The sequence below is a fragment of the Balaenoptera ricei genome, chromosome 2 (assembly GCF_028023285.1).
Source record: "Balaenoptera ricei isolate mBalRic1 chromosome 2, mBalRic1.hap2, whole genome shotgun sequence".
NCBI lineage: Eukaryota > Metazoa > Chordata > Mammalia > Artiodactyla > Balaenopteridae > Balaenoptera > Balaenoptera ricei.
This window is the reverse complement of record NC_082640.1, coordinates 71,998,715-72,021,241: the sequence shown is the minus strand read 5'-3', so window position 1 is coordinate 72,021,241 and position 22,527 is coordinate 71,998,715. Positions and strand designations below refer to the sequence as shown.

Sequence of the window (22,527 nt, the reverse complement as noted above, 5' to 3'; positions counted from 1 at the left end):
TCTCAAGTTTTAGCTTTGGACATTAGGGCATGTTACCTCTCTTTATAGTAACCAAAGAATTGTTATAATTCTCCTATCCACTAGGACTCCTGAGATTTTTCTTTGAAACCTCAGTCTCTGGAAATGATTGAGAAACTCTCAATTTAAAGGGAAAGTAGGACTACACCAGAGGAGAGGCATCTATGCACCTTAAGTGTCAAAAGCTGCTGTGGTCTGAATGTTTGTGTACCACTCAGAATTGGTACCTTAAAATGCTAATGCCCAGTGTGAATTAGGAAGTGGGGCCTTTGGGAGGTTCTTATGTCATGGGGGTGGAGTCCTCATGAATGGGGTTAGTGCTCTTATAAAAGAGACCTCACAGTCCCTAGCCCCTTTTGCCACGTACAACACAGTGACCTAAAAGAAGTAATTTCTGTGACCTGGAAGAGGGCCCTTGCCCAACCATGCTTGCACCCTTAACCTGGACCTTCAGCCTCCAGAGCTATAAGAAATAAGTTTCTGTTGTTTATAAGCTACCTAGTCTGTGATGTTTTGTTACAGCAGCCAGAATGGACTAAGGCAGAGGCTGATATAGTTCTCTTTTTAAAGTTTTATAACATACATACAGAAGTGAATAAATGAATTTTCACAAACGGACCATACCTGTATAGACAGAAATAAAACATTACCATTCCTCTAAAAAACTCCCATGTGCCCCACAATGATAACCCTCCCAAGGGAACACACCATTTTGACTTTGAACATCATAGATTAGTTTTGCCTGCTTATGAACTTTGTATAAATGGAGTTAAATAGTATATACTCTTTTGTGTCACATGGTTTATCTCATTGCTGTATAGGATTCTGTTAAGTGAATATTCAATCTACTGTTGAACATTTGGGTAGTTTTCCAATTCTAATGCTGCAATGAATGTTCTTGTATATGTCTTTTGTTGAACATATTTACTCATTTCTGTTGAGTATATGTCCAAGAGGTGAATTGCTGGGTCACAGGATATACATATGCTCAGCTTTAGTAGATACCAGTTTACACTCCTACGAACGGTGTGTGAGTTCTAATTGTTCTATATCCTTGCCAACACTCTGTATTTTCTGTCTTTTCAATTTAGCTATTCTGGTTGGTACGCAGTGGTATTACACTGTGGTTTTATTCTGTATTATCTTGATGACTGATGAAGTTGAGCACCTTTTCATGTGTCTGTTGGCTGTTTGGAGATCTTCTTTTATGAAGTTCCTGTTTAGGTCCTTTGCCCATTTTTCCACTGTGTTATCTGTCTTTTTCTTATTGAGTCAATATTTTATAGATTTTTCTTACTTTACTGATTGTTCTTATTTCCAGATCTGTGAATATCATCTGCTTTTAGAGGCATTTTTGTTTTCTATGATCTCCAATTTAGCTATACCTAAACATGTCACATAAACAGCTTTTATTGCTACATTTACCTTCCACCAGCTATAATACAGGGCTGACAGCTACTAGCAGAAAAAGCAGAGTATATTAGCTAGTTTTTCTAGGGCATAATCTTTCCTTAGACCCTTGATTATGACTCATTTGTATTTCTCCTCCTTCTTTCATGGTTGCTGGGTAGGGTATAAGTTATTATTGAACAGAACTGAGGTTTTTCTCTCTTGACTGTTTTCATCGTCATTAATTATTTGATGTTATTTCTGATATCTTTGTACGATTAGGCACAAGAGAACAGCAGCTCCTTGAAGAAGAAGACGAAATTTGTCAGTTTATATACAAAAGAGGGACAGGACAAGCTTGCAGTCCTGATCCCTGGTCGCCACACTTGTGATTGCCTGGGCCAGAAGCACAAGCTGATCAATAACTGTCTGATCTGTGGGCGTATCGTCTGTGAGCAAGAGGGATCTGGCCCCTGCTTGTTCTGTGGTACTCTGGTAAATTGTCTCTTTCCTATTTTACTACTCTTCAGTTTTATACATAGGGACATTCACACCCCTAGTAATCTCTCTTTTTCTTAGTAAATTTCTTCCCTAAGGTGTCCAGTAAATTCTTTTTTTTTTTTTAATTTTATTTTTTTTTATTGAAGTATAGTTGATTTACATTGTTGTGCCACCAGTAAATTCTTGTAGCAGGAACTTTAGTCAAAAACCCAAGTTGATATCCTAGAACTGAAGCCTATTTGTGAGAAGCGTTTTGAGAACATACCTTGTTGAGGGATCCAAGTCTTGTGTCAGATTAAGTTCAGTTCAGGAAAACTTCAGGGCCTGAAATGTCAAAAATTTTTGTCAGTCTTCAGATGTGGCTCATATTCCTAGGGTTACAGAGCCACTGTGATGTAATCCTCAAGTCTATAGCTTCTTTTTCCAGAACACCTCCTTTTTATAGCTCCTCATTATCTGAGTAAGTGACCTCAAAAGTGTAGTTGTAATGACTCTTTTACAAACACCCTAGTGAGTTGTCTGGAAGGCTTATTCTGCCAGTTGAACTGACTGGCAGAAGCAATGGCATTTGGTATTGGTGAAGGTATACATTTTGTGTTGCTTTGTTTTCCCTTCTCTGGTGGGGCCTTTAATTTTTTAATATACTCAGATAATAAGCTGATAGACAATGGATGACCTGAAAAATGTAGTATCTAACATCAAAAATGTTCATAAAACAGCAGTAAATGTCTTCCCATGTGGGGCTTTTCTCTAGAGAAACACCCTACAGCTGCTGTGTGCCACTCAGGCAACTGCTAACAAGTACAGTGTTTCCTGTTAGGTCCCTTGGATCCTTCGGTTCAAGAAACAAGAGTGATGTAAAGCAGATTGGCCTTGAGGTCTTGCAGTTTCATAAACTTAATATGAAATTGTTTTTAAGTAACCCCTTCTGCTTTTAAGTAACCTCCCTTCTTACACTTCTAGTGATTTTATAATAAACAGAACTTTTTCTTTGCTTAATGTGTTTATTACTTTATAAGCAGGTAATGTTTGAAGGCAAAGAAGCAAAATACATATAAAATCTAGACTAGTTTTCACTGCTTCTTTTTCTGGCTCTTTTTAATAAGACACTTGCGGGACTTCCCTGGCTGTCCAGTAGTTAAGACTCCCTGCTTCCATTGCAGGGGGCATGGGTTCAATCCCTGGTCGGGGAGCTAAGATCCCGCATGCTGCATGGCACAGCCAAAAATAAATAAATAAATAAATAAATAAGACACTTGCTTAGCAATTCTCTTGTAAGACTTGGATTTCACGATTAGAACTGGAAGGCTATAAAAAAAAAAAGTCTTGTATATTTTTTCAATATTCTCAGTGGTGGCAAATCTGTATCTTTTGAAAGTAGGTTAGATTTTTTTTTTAACTGTCATTCAGGGACACTTGTAGTGAGATCAGTTTTTTGTATGGTTCATAAAAGAAGGGAGAAATGGAAAGAGACTAGGGCAAAACTCATTTGGGTATACTTTTTTTTTGGTATATTTGTCTGGATTAAAAAACACTGACAGTCTATTTTATTGCCGTATCTAATGTGAAATTTGAGGTTACTTTTTAAGTATATCAAGCAAACACTATCATTTAACTATTGGATCATGTGTCTTACTCTTATTACTTTATAGGTATGTACTCGTGAAGAACAGGATATTTTACAGCGTGACTCAAACAAGAGCCAGAAACTGCTGAAGAAGCTCATGTCAGGTAGGCAGCAGTCTTCTAATTGGGTCACTGTAGTGATGGATACATTTTGTTGTATCTGTGATTGTTTCTCTTACTTGTATCCTGTTATGTAAGATGCAGTTTATTTACTCGTTTATTTTTTTTTAAGTTCTCATTAAAACCACCTAACATTGAGCAAAAAAACTAATAATAATACTATTGGATTATAACCCAAAGAATAAAATTAATGTCATGAAGTAACTGAATAAATTAATAAATGGGAGGGAAGGGGCTGCTCTTATAGAATTCCAATTAATAAAGTGAAGGAATTATGGTAACAGAAAATCACCATGTCAACACCACAGTAGTATTGATAGTAATTGCTACAGGCAAGATCCACCAATAGATGCTAAAATTCCTGGATGAAAGTTTAAGAATTGGAGATGTGCTAGATTGTGAAAGACAAGGAAAGACTGAAGAATCGTCACGGTTTGGAGGAGACTGAGGAGACACTACAACTAATTGCCTTGTAGGATCTTGAATTGGATCCCTAAACAGAAAAACAGTATTAGTGGAAAAAAAGTTGAAATCCAAATAAAGTCTGTAATTTAGTTAATGGTATTGTACTAATGTTAATTTCTTACTTTTGATAATTGTACTATGGTTATGTGAGATAAGATACTAACATTAAGGGAAGATGAATGAAAGGTATACAGGAACTCTACTTTTTTTGCAACTCTTCAAAGTTTTTTATAGTTGAAAAAGGCATGACAAAAATAGTTAAGGACATTTTTAAAGGGAAAACAATATACTCATTACTTTCCATTTGTGCAAATATTTTGTTCCTGCTTTAATTCATAGTTGTTTTTTAAATATAGATAGATTGGTTGGTATTATGAAGTAGTAATCAGTGTATATAGAATTTTATGTTTTTCCTTTTTTAACTAAGGTTTTATAATTATTGTTTATGTTGCCATATATTCTTCATATTTGTAATTTTTAGTGCTTAAAAATAGTCATTAAATTTATTTATTATAATTGATTATCTATTTCCTCATTACTGGATATTTTGACTCTTTCCGAATTATAAATAATACCACAAGTGGTCAACTTTGTTAATATTATATCTTTGATTTGTTTCCTTGGGATAAATTCCTAGGAATGGGATTACTGAGTCAAAGAATATTATCATTTTTGACACTTAAGATGTATTTGCCATATTACTTTACCAAAATATTGTACTAGTCTACAACAATATTGGTATTTTACCCCAAAACCTGTCACTATTGGGTTTTGACATTTCGTGTTATTTTATTTTTATAGTCGTAATTTTTTATTATTATTATTAATGAGGTAGAACATGTCTCCATATTTTTTTCCATTTGGATTTTTCTAGGGTCGTTGCTATGAGAAAAGGTAGTTCTCAGTGTTTTTCTTATATTCAGAACACAAGAATCAATCTCTCTTTTTTTTTAAGTTTGAAAGAAAGATTTGACAGGACTTTTTTTTTTTTTTTTTAGGACTTTAAATAGAGTTTAGCCTTCATTACAGCTTAGTTGTTTTCCTAACACATTTTATATCTTGGTTCTATCATAATTTATGACTACTTTTTCTGGGATATATAGATTTATGGTATGTTGTCACAAAGGAAGATAACACATGGGCCGAGGAATGAATGTGGGCTTTAGAGTTAGATAGACCTAACTTTATTTTATTTTAAATTTATTTATTTATTTATTTATTTATTTATTTTTGGCTGCATTGGGTCTTTGTTGCTGCACACGGGCTTTCTCTAGTTGCGACGAGTGGGGGCTACTCTTCGTTGCAGTGCGCGGGCTTCTCATTGCGGTGGCTTCTCTTATTGTGGAGCATGGGCTCCAGGCATGCGGGCTTCAGTAGTTGTGGCACGTGGGCTCAGTAGTTGTGGCTCGCGGGCTCTAGAGCGCAGGCTCAGTAGTTGTGGCGCACGGACTTAGTTGCTCCGCAGCATGTGGGATCTTCCCGGACCATGGCTCGAACCTGTGTCCCTTGCATTGGCAGGTGGATTCTTAACCACTGCACCACCAGTCCAGACAGACCTAACTTTAAATTCTGTTTCTACCTTTTAATTTCTGACTTAATGAACTCAGTAAATTTACTAATGTCTCTGAATTTCAGTTTCTTTATCTGTAAAACAAAGATAATATAAGCTGTCTTACAGGGTTATTGTGAGAATTAAGTAATATAGTATGTATGAAGTGCCTTAGCATCTGATAAGTTCTCGTTATTCATTTCTGTCCCTCTCTGCAATTTCTTCTCTTTTTTCCTTTTATTATTTAGTTTTTAGCTTTGATATATAAAAGTATGTTTAAAGGTGATATTTAGCCCTACTCAATAAAGTTTTTCTTATAAGGCATTTTTATATTGTGTTGTTAAACAGTTTGTTACCCTTAGTGATCCACATTTCCATAAGGGAAGAAGTGGATCCTTAACATTTATTGAGAATGTATTATGTGTCAAGTGCTGCTTGATGCCTGACAAGTAAAGCCTGGCCTGTGTACCTGTTTGTTTTCCATTGAAATGAATGCTGTCAGTCATTAGGGGCACAGCCAGATCTACTGATATTTTGTTCTTTGCTGCACAGCGATACAACTAACTGGTATGATTCACTGACACCATTTGATTTCCTTATTGAATTTCAGGGACAGAGAATTCTGGAAAAGTGGACATCTCTACCAAGGACCTTCTTCCTCATCAAGAATTGCGATTTAAATCTGGTCTGGAGAAGGCTATCAAGCATAAAGACAAACTGTTAGAGTTTGACAGAACTAGGTATGATGTGGTTAGAATAAAAAATGCTAAGAAATAGAGTAGTCCATTATTTTGGTACTTGATACCTTCTTAGGGTGGACTATGAAAGTGTTTACAACAAAAGAAGAGCCAGATGCTCTGTGGAGGAGGTCTACAGCTTGTTTTTGAATCATGTCTTAATAAGATAGGCTCCCACTGAGAGGATCCTACCCTGCAATATTTTTTGATTCTTGGCAAATGCTGGTGTACCCCATGGAAAGTTGATTTGGGTTGACACAGTTCCCCACTTGTTTCACTTGAAACCATCCGTTTATTCAGTCAGCATATGTTAGAGTGCCTACCATGTGCCAACTGTTGGGGGGCCTCTGGATACTCCATAAGAAACTGTCTCTGGGAGAGTGTTAACACCACCTCATGGGAAGACATGATTTACCCTCCTTTTTTCCTTTGACACTAAATTTGTTTTCTGATTCAATAATGTCCCTAAATTGAGTTTTACACTCCTACACTTTTGTCATTGAGCCCACTCACCTCTCTTTAGGAAACAGATTTATGGATTTGTTAGTTCTATTTTTTATTTTTTTCTCTTTCATTTTTTTCTTCTTTTGGACAAAATATGTATTGAAGACCAATTAGTGGTAAAGAATGTTTAAATAGGACTTAATATGCTCACTTCTCAAGTGGCCATGTGAGAATCCTTAGAAAGACCCTGAATCTCTTACTGTGGTAACTGAATATGTCTATTCCTAGCATTATAATCCTTCGGTTATACACACCTACTACTTTCAAATCATTTGCTGTGAATACATGAGATATACTTTGAAAGCTCTTCGTTAAGTAAGCCCATCACAAGGTTTGTAACTAATATTTGCTCTTCATCCTTAAATATCACTTTTATCCTTACTCAGTGAAACTTATCATTAGAAATAGAGTACGTTTTTTGATAAACAGAAACTGGCAAAGGGTCTCTCCCTGTTGGTGTTGTTGCCCTTATGCTGGTGAGTTTCTAAGGGCGCCAATTTCATTATGTAGGTTTGTGTATAGGACCACTCTCAGTCTACTTTAAAACTTCTATAATTCCAGCTGAGTCCTGAAAAAATGAAATCTGAATCTGATTTCAGTATTTCCCTATGCCTGAATATATCATTACTGATTATTAATTATGCAGTTGAGAGTGATTTATGATTTTGGAGTAGTCACTTAACTTCTTTGAGGCCCAGGTTTATTATCTGTAGAAGGAGAGAGTTGGATCATCAAGATTCCTTCTAGTTCTTAATTTCTTTGTTGGTATGATCTTAGAAATAGGCCTGATTGTCATATCTTGGAACTTGGCCCTTGTAAATATGTTAAATGAGGGACTGGGGATAGGGTTGGGGTGGGGATGGGGGAGGTGGTGAAAACTGACATATAGTAGTAGTAGAGTAATAAAGTTATCCTAAGAATAAGCTTATAGGACTGAGAGTCCAGGATGGAACTCAAGTTTCTAAGGGAAATAGCAGCAATTGGGCCTAGCAGGAATAGTCTAGGTCCCAGTTGTAGAAGGACTAGGATATTGAGTAAGCTGCCAAGACATGAACTCAGATGCGGCAAAATCAGACATAAGCCCAGTTATAAGAAGGTGAGGGCTGGACTAGTAAGAAAATAGGAGGACAATAGATTATGGTGCTGTGTCTTTTCCTCCCCGAGGGTGAGATTCGTTCTAAGAGCTGAGCTGAGTCTGCAGTGGGAATAAGGTATGTGCAGAAGCTGGAAATCAGGCAGAGTTTGACCTAGTTTTGGAACGTTCTTGAGCATCTATATTTGAGATAATAACCTTCAGGACAGCAGAAGAGTGAGCTACTTGAAACAGCTTCCAAGTAATCAAGTCCCTGTTTGTCAACAAGTGACCTAATTGCCATGTGTTCTTTTTTTTTTCCTTAGCATTCGAAGGACCCAAGTCATTGATGATGAGTCAGATTACTTTGCCAGTGATTCTAACCAGTGGTTGTCCAGAATTGAACGGGAAGCCCTACAGAAACGAGAGGAGGAGCTGAGAGAATTTCGACATGCCTCTCGGCTCTCGAAGAAGATCACCATTGACTTTGCAGGCAGGAAGATCATGGAAGATGAAAATCCTCTAGCTGAGTATCACAGCAAGTAAGTGGGCAACACCAGAAAGGGTCTGAAAGAAGGGGGCAGTTTAACTGTAAAGGATTTGCCCCCCCCTTTAATGAGTCTGTTATTTTTGTTAATTTTTAGAGCAACATATTCATTTGGAGTAGAAACATGGAACAGTAGCTAAGAAAATTTTGGAATTGAACAGTGAGGGCCACTTGTCCTACTAGATAACTGCTGTAGTTTTATAAAAAACTGTTTTTAAAACAGAGAGGTACAGTTTGGGCACAGGAATAGATGAATGAAACGTAATAGAATCCAGAAAGAGACCTGTGCATCTGCATTGTGTGTGTACGGGTGTGTGTCTATAGTTGTGTAAAACTTTTCTAAACAGTAAGGGAAGGATTAAATAAATGATGGCCCATCAGCTTTGAAAAAAATCTACATTAGATCTCTACCTCAAAGCATACTGTGAGAATAAGTTTGACTAAAGAGTTAAATGCAGGGACTTCCCTGGTGGTGCAATGGTTAAGAATCCACCTGCCAATGCAGGGGACACGAGTTCAATCTCTGGTTCTGGAAGATCCCACATGCCGCGGAGCAACGAAACCCGTGCGCCACAACTACTGAACCTGCGCTCTAGAGCCTGCAAGCCACAACTACTGAGCCAGCATGCCACAACTATTGAAGCCCATGTGCCTAGAGCCCGTGCTCCACAACAGGAGAAGCCACCACAATGAGAAACCCGCACACCACAACAAGGAGTAGCCCCTGCTCGCCGCAACTAGAGAAAGCCCGCACACAGCAACGAAGACGCAACACAGCCATAAATAAATAAATAAATAAATTAATTAATTAATTAAACAAAAATGTTAAATGCAAGGGAATTTCCTGGCAGTCTAGTGGTTAGGACTCCAAGCTTCCACTGCTGGGGGCCTGGGTTCGATCCCTGGTTGGGGAAGTAAGATCCTGCAAGCCAAGTGGTGCGGCCAAAAAAAAAAAAAAAAAGAAGAAAAGTAAGAGTTAAATGCAAAAGAAATAAAAGGATCAGAAAGAAATAGAATAGTAGAAATTTAGGAGAATATAGTTAATGTCTTGGTATGATAAAGCTCCTTCTAAGCAAGATACAAAACCCAGAAGTCAAAAAGACAAAGATATTTTAAATAACATAAAGAAGTACAGGACCACGAGAAAACATTTTAAACAGTTTTAACAGTTCAAAAGAGCAATATCCGTAGTATATAAAGAGCTGCAAGTTAAAAAGACACATCCAGTAGAAAAATGGGCAAAGGCTAAGAACAGACAATTTACAGGTGAGGAAATACAAATAGCCAGTAAACATTTGAAAATGCTCAACTATTTACCAGGGAAATGCACATTTTGAAACATAATGTATCATTAAATTGTCTGAAATTTATAATTTATAATATTGCATAATCTGTGAGTGTAGGAAAATGGATATGCCCTCTTATTAAGGAAGGGAATATTAAAATGTTAAGTCTCAACACCAAGAGTGAACCCAAATGGAAACTATGGATTTTGGTGATAATGATGTGTCAATGTAGATTGATTAATTATAGCAAATGTACCTCTCTAGTGAGGGATAGCTGATGATGGGGGAGGCTATGCATATGTGAGGGCAGGAGGTAAATGGGAAGTCTCTGAACCTTCCATTCAGATTTGCTGTAACCTAAAGCTGCTCTAAAAAATAAAGTTTATTGAAAAAATTTACATCATGGCCAATTTCAAGTTACCAACATGAAGTCACCGAACAGAGTTGAGAAAAGATACACATATTGGCTCTAGCACAGTACTGAAAAGAAAGTATGTGGAGATCTCACTCCATGTTTTGGAAATGGCATACATATCTCTCTGTCTTTCTGTCTCTGTCTCTCTCTCTCTTACACACTCACACACACACACACACACATACACACACAAAACTGGATATTGGTGAACACAGTAATGCTTTCTACACGGCCCAGTCCTCGGTCTTTCTCTTTCATTTGTGGCAAATCCATCACAGAATTTTCCTAATCAGAGGTTATTCTATCCCTAAAACAAATTCTACCACTAGCTTCAAAATAATTAATTTGTTCTCAACTATTACATATATGCTACACAGATATAAAGAAAAAATAAAATTATTTCTGGGTGATGGGTTTAGGAATTTTTCATTTTCTTTCTATTAATTTGCATTTTCTAGTTTTTCTGTAATAAACATGGATTGCTTTTATAGTAAGAAAAATCATTTTTATGTGTAAGAAAAATCATTTTTATGTGTAAGATAAATCATTTTTATGTTCAATAAAAAATGGTACAGCCTTTTAGAAGTGAAATTGGACAGTATCTCAGAATTTAAATTGTGCATATTTTTTGACTTTTTGACACCAGGTACCAAGATGCTAGTTTCTTCATCTCTTTCTCAACAATTAAAAAAATACATTTGCCATTCTGATACATGAAAAATGGCATTTCATCATAATTTTTATTCACTTTTTTTTTCTTTGCTTGTGTGCCAGTTAGTCTGAGCATTCTAAAAATGTATTGATTCGCTATTTATATTATTTCTTTCATAGATTGTAGAGTCCTAGATATACTTAACCAGTGTACTATGTCTCAAATCTGTTTCCTTCCTTTAGATTCCATTATCCCCATCCTATTTTAGACTTGCCTCTTACCTCCAGTTCTTGTACTTTTTTTTTTTTTTTGGTTCATGCCTTTGTTTCTGCTTTTTCCTTGCTTTGGATATCCGTCCTCCCATCTTTGCCTTTCAAATATCTACCTCCCCTTTGAACGTACTTGGTACAACACATGGGATGATGGGATAATAACCACCAAATGGATTGTATCTATTTTACAGTAATAATTACATCCTTCCTTGTTTTGTTTATCATCTTTAAAGGTGTCTTAAACCTGCCACTTAGATTTAAAGCTTCCTGAAGGCAGGAGCCCTGTCCTCCTCCCCTTTTAAGTTGCCTTGTGTATAAGAGGTTCCTAACAAATATCTCTTTAATTGTATTCAAGGTCAGGTTCAGCCTTTCCTACTAGTAGAAGTTTTTCATTATATCGTGCTTTAGAATCATCATCCACAAACATTTGTCAAGCATCTGTCAGGGACATGGAGTACAGCAGCAAGTAATGAAGAGCTGTAGAGCAGAATAAGATACGGTTCCTGCAAGACCTATGATCTCTTACTAACCAGTAGGGTTAGTTCCATAATCTTTAAATGAAATCATCACATTCTTTTATAGGTTGAGAGCCAAATATCCATAGCAAACACCATAGACACTGGATAATATTGGGTATATTTGATGACTGTTTAAATAGTAAGTGCTACAGGACTTCAGAGAAAGGAATAAGTACTTTTGTACTGGGCTGGTAGAGGGCCTCCTTAGAAGTTTTGGGCCATGAAGCAAGGATAGACTTCAGATCAGCATGGAAGAATGGAGAGGGACTGCTGAGTGGGCAGAAGAATAATTGAAGGTGTTGAGAAATAGGCTGCCATAGAATACTCTTCTGTGGGTCAGACTGTTTCTAGGCACCTTTTCTAATCTTGGCATTTCTAATAATATTGTTAAAGAGATGAATGAGTGTCTTGTGCCATACCTATTTTCTTAGTGTTCTGGAACATTTACCAACTCCTACTCCTTAGGGTTCTTGGAGTGAAGAGAAGGGGAAGTTGGTAGAGGGAGCAGGGAAGGTCATCCATGGACCCCTCTTTGAGTGTCAAGTTTTATTACTGTTGAAGAGTTTTATGTGTGTGCTAAGTAAAGATATTCTGAGCATAGGACATTACCAATTATTGCATCCTTTTGTTTGTTATCACAGACTAGATGAGGCAATACATGCCATTGCCAATGGAACCTTGAACCAACCACCGACAAAATTGGATAGATCTTCTGAAGAGCCTTTAGGACTTCTGGTGAATCCCAACCTGTACCAGTCCCCTCCCCAGGTTAGTGGACCTTTGCTCTAACTGATGATGAGAAAAGTTTGGGCCCAGATATTTCTCCTTTCAAATGTGCCTGTTTCATAGGCTGTAGATACCAGTCTGCTCTCTCAGTACTCCTACCCAGCTTATACTCTGACCCAATTTTTCCAGTTTTTTTGCAGCACTTGTGACAAGTTATCATTTGAGTATTTCCCAAGAGAAGGTTTTGTTAAGTACTATAGAGATTTTAAACAATAATCCCATGGTCCTCTTGTTAGTGTTCTTTCTCTGTCTTTTATAGAATGTGGGTAGTCCCATAGTGTGGTGTTTTAAATTAATACATTAATTCACTTACTCATTGTTGTCATTCATTTTTCCATCAAGTACATTGAGCATCTAATATGTATAATCACAGAAGTAAGTGATCAACCAGACACTGCTTCTATCCTCAAAGAACACATAGACTAGTAGAGGAAAAGATTACATAAGCAGCTCTAATATTAATAGAAATATAAATAAAGTACAGTGGAAACCCAAAGGAGGGAAAGACAGTTGAGAGGAATAAAAGAGGCTTTTTATAGGGAAGCTGGCATTCCTTAAAAGTAGATATCCAAGAAAATGGTGTTTGGGGATGGTGGGGAAAAAAATTCCAATCAGAATTAGCTATAGGAATAAGGCATGGGATACACACACACACAAACACGTATATACATATATGCAGTTAAACAGTGCAAGGGAGGGTTGGGAGCACTGGCCCTCTGCATAGTCGAAAATCTGTGTATTAATTATAGCTGGCCCTCTGTAAAGCAGTTCCACATCCACAGTAGGTTCCACATCTACAGATTCAACCAACTGCAGATCATGTAGTTCTGTAGTATTTACTATTGAAAAAAATCCACCTATAAGTGGACCCACACAGTTCAAACCCGTGTTGTTCAAGGATCAACTACACAGGGAATAGTGAATTTAGACTACCAAGATAGTACTCATAAAAAGGATTATCGCGATTTCCCTGGAGGCGCAGTGGTTAAGACTCCACACTCCCAATGCAGGGGGCCCAGGTTCAATCCCTACTCAGGGAACTAGATCCCATATGGATGCTGCAACTAAGAGTGTGCATGCCACAACTAAGGAGACAACGTGCCGCAACTAAGGAGCCAGCGAGCCGCAACTAAGGAGCCCTCGAGCTACAACTAAAGAGCCCGCCTGCTGCAACTGAGTCCCGGAGCAACCAAATAAATAAATAACCTTTGCATTCTCTCTCCCTCTCCAAACATGGCGGCCTCAGCAAAAAAGAAGAATAAGAAGGGGAAGACTGTCTCTGTAACAGACTTCCTGGCTGAGGATAGAGGGACTGGTGGAGGAAGCACCTATGTCCCCAAACCAGTCAGCTGGGCTTATGAAACAGATGACCTAGAAGGAGATGTTTCAACCACTTGGCATAGTAATGATGATGACGTGTATAGGGCACCTCCAATTGACCGTTCCATTCTGCCCACTGCTCCACAGGCTGCTTGGGAACCCAATATCGACCAGAGCCGTCTTCCCAAATCACCACCCTACACTGCTTTTCTAGGGAACCTGCCCTATGATGTGACAGAAGACTCCATTAAGAAATTCTTTAGAGGATTAAATATCAGTGCAGTGCGTTTACCACGTGAACCCAGCAATCCTGAGAGGTTGAAAGGTTTTGGTTATGCTGAGTTTGAGGACCTGGATTCCTTGCTCAGTGCCCTGAGCCTCAACGAAGAGTCTCTAGGTAACAGGAGAATTCGAGTGGACGTTGCTGATCAAGCACAGGATAAAGACAGGGATGATCGTTCTTTTGGCTGAGATAGAAATCCGGATTCTGACAGAACAGATACAGACTGGAGGGCCCGTCCTGCTACAGCTTTGATGACTACCCACCTAGAAGAGGTGATGATAGCTTTGGAGACAAGTATCGAGATCGTTATGATTCAGACCGATATCGTGATGAGTATCGGGACAGTTATCGTGATGGCCCACGCCGGGACATGGATCGATACGGGGGCCGAGATCGCTGTGATGACCAAGGCAGCAGAGACTATGATAGAGGCTACGATTCCAGGATAGGCAGTGGCAGAAGAGCATTTGGTAGTGGGTACCTTAGGGATGACAACTACAGAGGAGGCGGGGACTGCTGTGAAGACAGATATGACAGATGAGATGACTGGTCATGGAGCTCCAGAGATGATTACTCTCGGGATGATTATAGACGTGATGATAGAGCTCCCCCCCAAAGACCCAAACTGAACCTAAAGCCTCGGAGTACTCCTAAGGAAAATGATTCCGCTGCTAGCACGTCCCAGTCCAGTCGAGCAGCCTCTATCTTTGGAGGTGCAAAGCCTGTTGACACAGCTGCTAGAAAACGAGAAGTAGAAGAGCGGCTACAGAAGGAACAGGAGAAACCGCAGCATCAGCTGGATGAGCCAAAACTAGAACGACAGCCTCGGGAGAGACACCCAAGCTGGCGAAGTGAAGAAACTCAGGAACGGGAACGGTCGAGGACAGGAAGTGAGTCATCACAGACGGGGACCTCAGCCACATCTGGCAGAAATGCATGAAGGAGACTGAGAAGTCTCTAGAAAATGAAACACCCAATAAAGAGGAAGACTGTCAGTCTCCAACTTCTAGGCCTCCCAAATCTGAACAGCCTCTAAAGGTAATGCCAGCCCCTCCACCAAAGGAGAATGCTTGGGTGAAGCGAAGTTCTAACCCTCCTACTCGATCTCAGAGCTCAGACACAGAGCAGCAGTCCCCTACAAGTGGTGGAGGGAAAGTAGTTCCAGCTCAACCATCTGAGGAAGGACCAGTAAGGAAAGATGAAAATAAAGTAGATGGGGTGAGTGCCCCAAAAGGCCAAAGTGGAAATTCCAGCCGTGGTCCAGGAGATGGAGGGAACAAAGACCACTGAAAGGAGTCAGATAGGAAAGATGGCAAAAAGGATCAAGACTCCAGATCTGCACTTGAGCCAAAGAAAGCTGAAGAAAATCCAGCCTATAAGTTCAGTTCTGCAAGCAGGTATGCTGCTCTTGCCATTGATGGTGAAGATGAAAATGAGGGAGAAGATTACACCAAATAGACCTCTGCATTCTGTGCTTTCTCCTAGTCTCTCACCACCCTGGAACATTCGAGAGCAAATCAAACCTCCATCCAGACAAGACAAAATAAAACTCATCGTCTCCTGGAGACCTTTCTTAACTTTTTTTTTTTTTTTAAAAAGAAACAAAATGAAATTCTTTTGCATGCTGCTGCAGCCTTTAAAGTATTGAACTAACTGGAGAATCACCAATGTAGCCAGAGAGACGTACAGCTTTTAATGCTGTGCGTTTAAAGTTGTGGTGCGTTTTTATGACACGTGCAGTTGCCTGTGTGACTAGTGGCTAGGGGCCTCCGTTTAGCAAAATGGCAGTGATAGTGATGCAGTGTCTGGAATCTGGTTGGGCAGCAGGCAGGTATAAGGAAGAGTGTGAGGTTTCTACCTCTAATTCTTATTATCCAGTGTGGCATACATGAATTCTCAAACATTATCTGAATAAATTCTCCATCCTCGGCAAGGTAGGTTTAGTCTCTGATGTTGTTTTAGTCTCCAGAAGGCTGCCAGCCCCTCCTCTCATTTAATTCTGAGTTACTGGGGCCAGCCTATGGGGGAGTTCCTTCATTTGTTCCCCCCAGGGGGGTAGGTGGGAGTGAGTCTACAGACCACTGAAGAATAGGACTGTTTGGTGACCTAAATGAATGGGGAAATCGTGGTTTGAAAAGTAGCTTGGGGATTTGATGAATTATTTTGCACCAGTAATAGGGAAAATGGTATGACCTCCAGTGAACACATAATCGTTTACCTCCTGGAGCAGGAAGCACTTAGGGGTTGTGGGAATTCCCAGGTCTTTTATGTGTCCTGGTTTCACCCTTTCTTAAACACTATCCCTTCTGAAAGTTCAAATATATCCATATTCTGTTGAAATCTTGAAGCTTTAAAAATTTAGACTCTTGTCATCGTCTTATGTTCCTCATGCTACTCTTTCCTGTTACCTTCCCACAGGCAGCTTCTACTTAAGTCACATACTTGACCTCCTAAGCATTCTCTAGAGCCCCTGGGAGCTGTTCAATGAGGAATCATCATTGCTTTTTCTCAAGCAAATCTTGGCTCCTTCATGTTTTGGCACTCACTCCTTCCCTCCAGCCATTCATGCTCCTGCTGCTTTGACCCCTTTTACACCTCAGAAAACTTTAGTATTACCAGTCTTAGGTGGTGAGCGAGGTTGGTTAAATTGGGAACCTTTCTTACAACCTTGATTGGGGTATGGGGGGCTTTTTAAAAAACAAAAGTTTCCTTATCTCCAAGTGAAATCCCACACCAATGTTTGGATTTATAATGTGGCCTAGACCAATGTGTGGTGTTTTTGGTTCTGTTTTTTTTTAGCATCCCTTGAGAGAATAAATGATAATGGAGAAGAACAATTTCATAAGGTCCTGGCTTCTCTTGCAACACAGTATCTTTACTTGCCTGCTTTTATGTGCACCTTGGTACTGTCAGCTCAACAGATGGTGTCCTTACGGGCAATATTGGTACCTGCAGAGAAAAGACATCTTGGTCTCTTCTCGCATCAGTCCTAGGTTAGACCCTGTCCAGCCATGCAGGGGTGTTGGTTTATGAGTGCTGCAGCAGTGAGCATAATAATCATTTACCCAGTGGACATAAAAGACATACCAAGTGAAGTAACTTTAAATAATTGGCTTGGAGTGCCTAGTAGCTAGGAAGTGGCTTTTAGAGATACCCAAGGTTGAGAGGGTATTTTTTAAAAACCATTTGCTATAGATGATGAAAAAGTAGGGTTTGCTCTCTTCATGTCTGCTCCTTCCAAATAGATGTGTCCAAAAAAGCTGTTTTTTCCCCCATTCCTCTACCCTGCCACCCTGTTAAAACAAACAGGGATTTATGACCCGCTCCTCAATACATGTAAAATTTGTACAAAAATATCTTCTACGAAAATGATTTGTAATCTATAGACTTCATACCTGGGAGAGGTCTTGAGATGTAAAATCCCATCCTTTAGGTTGTGGGTTTTTTTGTTTTCTCCAAACAAATCTGATCTTTAAAGTTCAAAATAAATTAATTAAATAAATAAATATTTTTAAAAGGGATTATCATGAGAAATGGAGTAGTTAGGTAGGTGGAGTCAGATCACTAAAGAGTTAAGTGTTTAGCTAGGAAGTTTTCACATTTTTATTTTGTAAATAAATGTGAATCATAGAATGTTCTTGAGCAGAGAGATGCAATCAGAGCAGTGCTTTAAAGAGTTTAACTGGAGATACTCATTCAACACTGTATACATGCCAGGTTCTTTGCTAGGTGCTGGGAAATTAAAAGGTAAGAGCCCTTGAAGTTTTTAAGGACTTCAAATTTAGTGGGAAGATGTGTTTGAATACAAAGAATTTCAGTTCCTTAAGATAATTGCTATGATAGACACATGTCATGGATACAGCAGGAGTTTAGGAGAGAGATTATAAACTCACAGAGGAGTCACAGAAGAAATGGTTTTTGAGAGGAGACTTAAGGGATGAATAGGAATTTCCAAGCAGACAAATTTGGGGAGGGAATTCTAGGTAGGTGGTATAACATGTAGAAAGGCTCAGCAGCTTGAGAGCATTGTAGGTTGGGAGAACCACAAGTAATTAAGTACTGTTAGAAATTAAACTGCGCTAGTAAGTATATTAGTTTCCTAGGGCAGCCATAACAAAATACCACAGCTGGTTGGCTTAAGACAACAAATTTATTCTCTCACAGTTCTCAACACTGAAATCAAGGTGTTGGCAGGGCCATGCTCCCTCCAAATGTCTATGGGAGAACGCTTCCTTGCCTCTTTGAGGTTCTGGTGGCCCCAGGCATCCCTTGGTTTATAGCTGCGTCACTTTACTCTGCCTTTGTCTTTACATGGACTTTTTCCCTGCATGTCTTTGTCTCTGTGTGTTTTCTCCTTTTATATGGATATCAGTCACTGGATTGGGGTCCACCCTAATCCAGTATGACTTTATCTTACCTTGATTATATCTGTTTCCAAATACGGTCAATTTCACAGGTTCTGGGAGGACAAAAATTTGGGACGGATGCTACTCAACCCAGTATAGCAGGTGACATCTTACCATGAAAGTCCTTACGTCTCATGCTAAGGAGTTTAGTTTTATTCTACAGTAGGCAAGGAAGAGTCCTTGAAGAACCTTAGCAGACAGTTGGCATGACTTCCATGCCTATGTAGAGAATGGATTAGAGGGAAGACTAAGACAGAAGCAGGGAAATTGCTAGAAAGATTATTGCAGTAGGAACTTCCCTGGTGGTCCAGTGGTTAAGAATCCACGCTTCCAGTGCAGTGGGCGCAGGTTTGATCCCTGGTCGGGGAACTAAGATCGCACATGCCACGCTACCAAAAAACAGGATATATATTGCGGTAGCACAGTGGGAAGATGATGAGGGCCCAATTTAGTGTTGCAGTTAGTAAGGCGGTAGAGAGTCACTTAGAGGCTAAAAATGGAGATGAGACTAGTTAGCAGGCTCTAAAATAGTGTTATTGAAAGACAGTAAGATTAAGTTAGGAAAGTAGCTGTGGAGTAGAAAAACAGGTAGTATAAACAAGAACTGTAATAGAGATAGAACAGACAATTTGGGCCTCGGGATTGTTCATACACCAACAGTTTTATGAAATCACCTATTTCCCCTGTAATGGATCAGTTCTGCCTCTGTGTTCCCGCTTAAGGACTTAAATCCCTGGGTAGTATTTACTCAAATCTGCTTTATGTTTTGGATAGTTATTTATGTGTCTGTCTTCTCGTAGGATTGTAAGTTCCTTGAAAGCAAGAACCATATCTTTTTTATACTTTATATGTCTCCCGACTTTATATGCTTTTCACATATACTGAGTTAAATAGTAAATGTTTGTGTGTTTTTTTTAAGCTATGACACAATGATTACAGTCATAAAATTTTATTGCAGAAAGATTCTTAGAGATTCATTTAGTCCAACTCCATCATTTTACATTTGAGAAAACTGAAACCTTTAGGGGTTAAATGATTGCTTAGAGTCTCTAGACTACCATTCTAGTATTTTTGTTTTCCCTATAAATTATTAAATAAAACATCAAAAAGTTAACACAACTAACTCTAAACCTCATCATCCTAATAGAGCCTTTTTTTTAAAAATAAATTTCAGAGCACTCAGTCTTCTTGCTCTGGAAGAAATGTTACCCTTTGTCATTCTCTGACTGAACTACTGCCAAGACTCTTTAGTCTCCTGTAATTATCTGTACCCTGTAATTTTGTGTTCTCTTCACATGATGGGAGCCTTGTTTCAGTAGTGCTTCATCCTGTCTTTTGGGGGACAAGTTGTTCATTTCAGGATAAGAGAATACTTCATGCATCCAATAGTCAGAACTGCTGCCCCCCGAAAGCATCTGTTTGGCTTTATCATTGTAACAGTATGTGACCCTGTCCCTTAAGCACATGCAGAATGTATGGACCAAAATGTTGAACCTTCATCTGGCTGATAGAATTATATTGGGAAATTGTCCAATACGGATCATTAATCATTTTAAAGTGGAAATAATTACAGGCCAATTATTTGGTCTGATGGTTGTACTGTTGCTGGAATTAGGAAGCTGTGTGTGGAGAATTCAACATTATCTAACTATCCTTTAAGATGGGACCATGTTATCATACCTGGAACTCCTACTGAATTTATACCTTCTGTACCTTTTTTGACCCTGTTTCAGACAAAGATGGGATACGTTTTTCTAAGAGAATGTTTCCAGTACGATTCATTAATGTTAGAATTCATCTCATTTTGTATACCTACCCCAGATTTTTCCCTTGTCAGACAAAATTATATGTTTGGTTTCTTTCCTGTATAGTGGATAGATCAGACGGGTGCAGCCTCACAGAAGAAGGCTTTCCATTCAGCAGGATCAGGACTAGAGTTCAGCTCATGTCGGCATCAGTTTCGAATCCAGGACCAAGAATTTCAGGAAGGCTTTGATGGTGGCTGGTGCCTCTCTATGCATCAGCCTTGGGCTTCTCTGCTTGTCAGAGGGATTAAAAGGTAAGGGCAGAAATGAGGGGGACTTCCCTGGCGGTCCAGTGGTTAAGACTCCACACTTCTGTTGCAGGGGGCTCGGGTTCGATCCCTGACCAGGGAACTAAGATCCCACATGCCATGCGGTGCAGCCAAAAAATAAAAAATTAAATTAAAAAAAAAAAAAAAGAGGTAAGGACAGAAATGAATCTTGGAAGATTTTATATAAACTTGATATAGAATTATGGACTGGAATTCATCTTCCCAATCTAGCGATGATTTATAATACTCTTCAGCACATAGAACTTTAAGCAATGTATTCATGTTATGGACTTGTTCTTTACTGAATAGCTTAAAAAAACTGAGGTTAGAAGGACTAAGGGTCCTAGTCATAATAAAGAATAGAACATAAGTTTTTTCATCTTTGGAAGGAAGTCTATTGAGAAAACTTCTCTTGGCTTTGCCTTTGTACAATAATATATCACTGAGCAACCTTAATGGTTTGATCCTATTGGAAATACAAAGTTTTTATGCCTATTTATTAGTTTTTTAAAGATACCAGCCTAACTGTGATTTTGTTTTTCTGTCTATACATCTATCTTTTAATCTGAGTAACCATATTGAGAAGCTATTTTACCACAAATTCCTTTTCTACAAAAAGTGGGGGAAGTAGTGAGGGATAAGTAGAGGTATTATAAAGTTAAGTCGTTATACATGTTAGTGATGGTAATAGCTTACCATTCCATGGTTTCATATGTTTCTTCTCAATTCAACTAGTAAAAAATAGTTCTTTCCTTTTATAAATGTAAACAGAAAATTGATAAATACAGAAAAGCAGCTAGAAAAAGAAAGATCATCTATAATTCCACCACCTAGAAACAGCTACCATTAGCATTTTGGAGTATTTATTTATATTCTTTTTCCTGTGCAAATTGTTACATAATGAGGTCATAATATATATTTACGTTTATGTTTTTCTTCTTTCACTTATTATTACATGTTCGTTTTCCCTTGTTTTCTCAGTTTTATTGAGATATAATTGATATATAACATCGTCGGGGTGTACAACATAATGATTACATATATATGTATATATTGCAAAATGATCACCACAATAAATTTGATTAACATCCATCACCTTGCATAGTTACAAATTTTTTGTTTCTTGTGATGAGAACTTTTAAGATCTGTTCTCTTAGCAACTTACAACTATACAATACGTTATCGTTAACTGTACTCACCGTGCTGTACATTACATCCCCAGGATTTATTTATCTTATAATTAGAAGTTTGTACCTTTTGACTACCTTCATCCAGTCTGTTCTCCATATTTATGAGTTTGTTTTTTTCAGATTCCACCTGTAAGATCATAAAGTATTTATCTTTCTCTGACTCATTTCACTTAGCATAATACTTCAAGGTTGATCCATATTGCTGCAAATGGCAAGATTTCATTGTCTTTTATGGCTGAATAATCTTCATCCATTTTCTTTATCCATCCATTCATCGATGGACATTTACATGGTCTCCATGTTTTGGCTATTGTAAATAATGCTGCAACGAATGTGGGGATGCAGATACCTCTTTTTTCCTTCTTATTTTATCTCTTAGAATTTTATATCCCTGGGAGGGTCCTAACTCATAACAATAATAATGCCTTATGTATTTATATTTAAATAGAATTTTACAGTTTTCAAAGCAGTAGCTGTATTGAAGTAGATCAGACGAGTATTATTACAGTCTTGAACACCTAAGCCGGCAAAGGTAAAGGAGCTTGCTATGAATTACAAAGCTAGTTAATGGCAGAGATGGAACTAGAGTTCAGGTTTTCAGAGTGCTTTTTCCACTCTTACTTTGTAAGCCTCAGTCATTTCTCTATTTCCTGAAAGAAAATTTATTATCAGAATTTAGGAACAATCATTTCTACTTTGGTGGTTTCCATGGTTAGTTGAGATTTGCCTCCTTCGTGAAGGTGTGTTACCATTTTTCTCCCCTCTTCAAGGTCAGGCTTTCTTTCTGTGGCTCCTAA

At 38.4% G+C, this 22,527-nt stretch overlaps 1 protein-coding gene and 1 pseudogene across 1 annotated transcript in view; both read left to right on the top strand.

Moving 5' to 3' along the window:
* The window catches only part of TRIP4 (thyroid hormone receptor interactor 4), a 68,186-nt gene that overhangs the window by 11,742 nt on the left and 33,917 nt on the right, over positions 1 to 22,527 (top strand). Inside the window, exons 4-9 of the mRNA XM_059915510.1 lie at positions 1,690 to 1,902; positions 3,561 to 3,639; positions 6,279 to 6,408; positions 8,308 to 8,523; positions 12,313 to 12,439; positions 20,338 to 20,525. Of these exons, the coding sequence (XP_059771493.1) occupies positions 1,690 to 1,902; positions 3,561 to 3,639; positions 6,279 to 6,408; positions 8,308 to 8,523; positions 12,313 to 12,439; positions 20,338 to 20,525 (953 nt within the window). The remainder of the gene's footprint in view (positions 1 to 1,689; positions 1,903 to 3,560; positions 3,640 to 6,278; positions 6,409 to 8,307; positions 8,524 to 12,312; positions 12,440 to 20,337; positions 20,526 to 22,527) is intronic.
* Positions 13,691 to 15,648, top strand: LOC132360426 (eukaryotic translation initiation factor 4B-like; annotated as a pseudogene).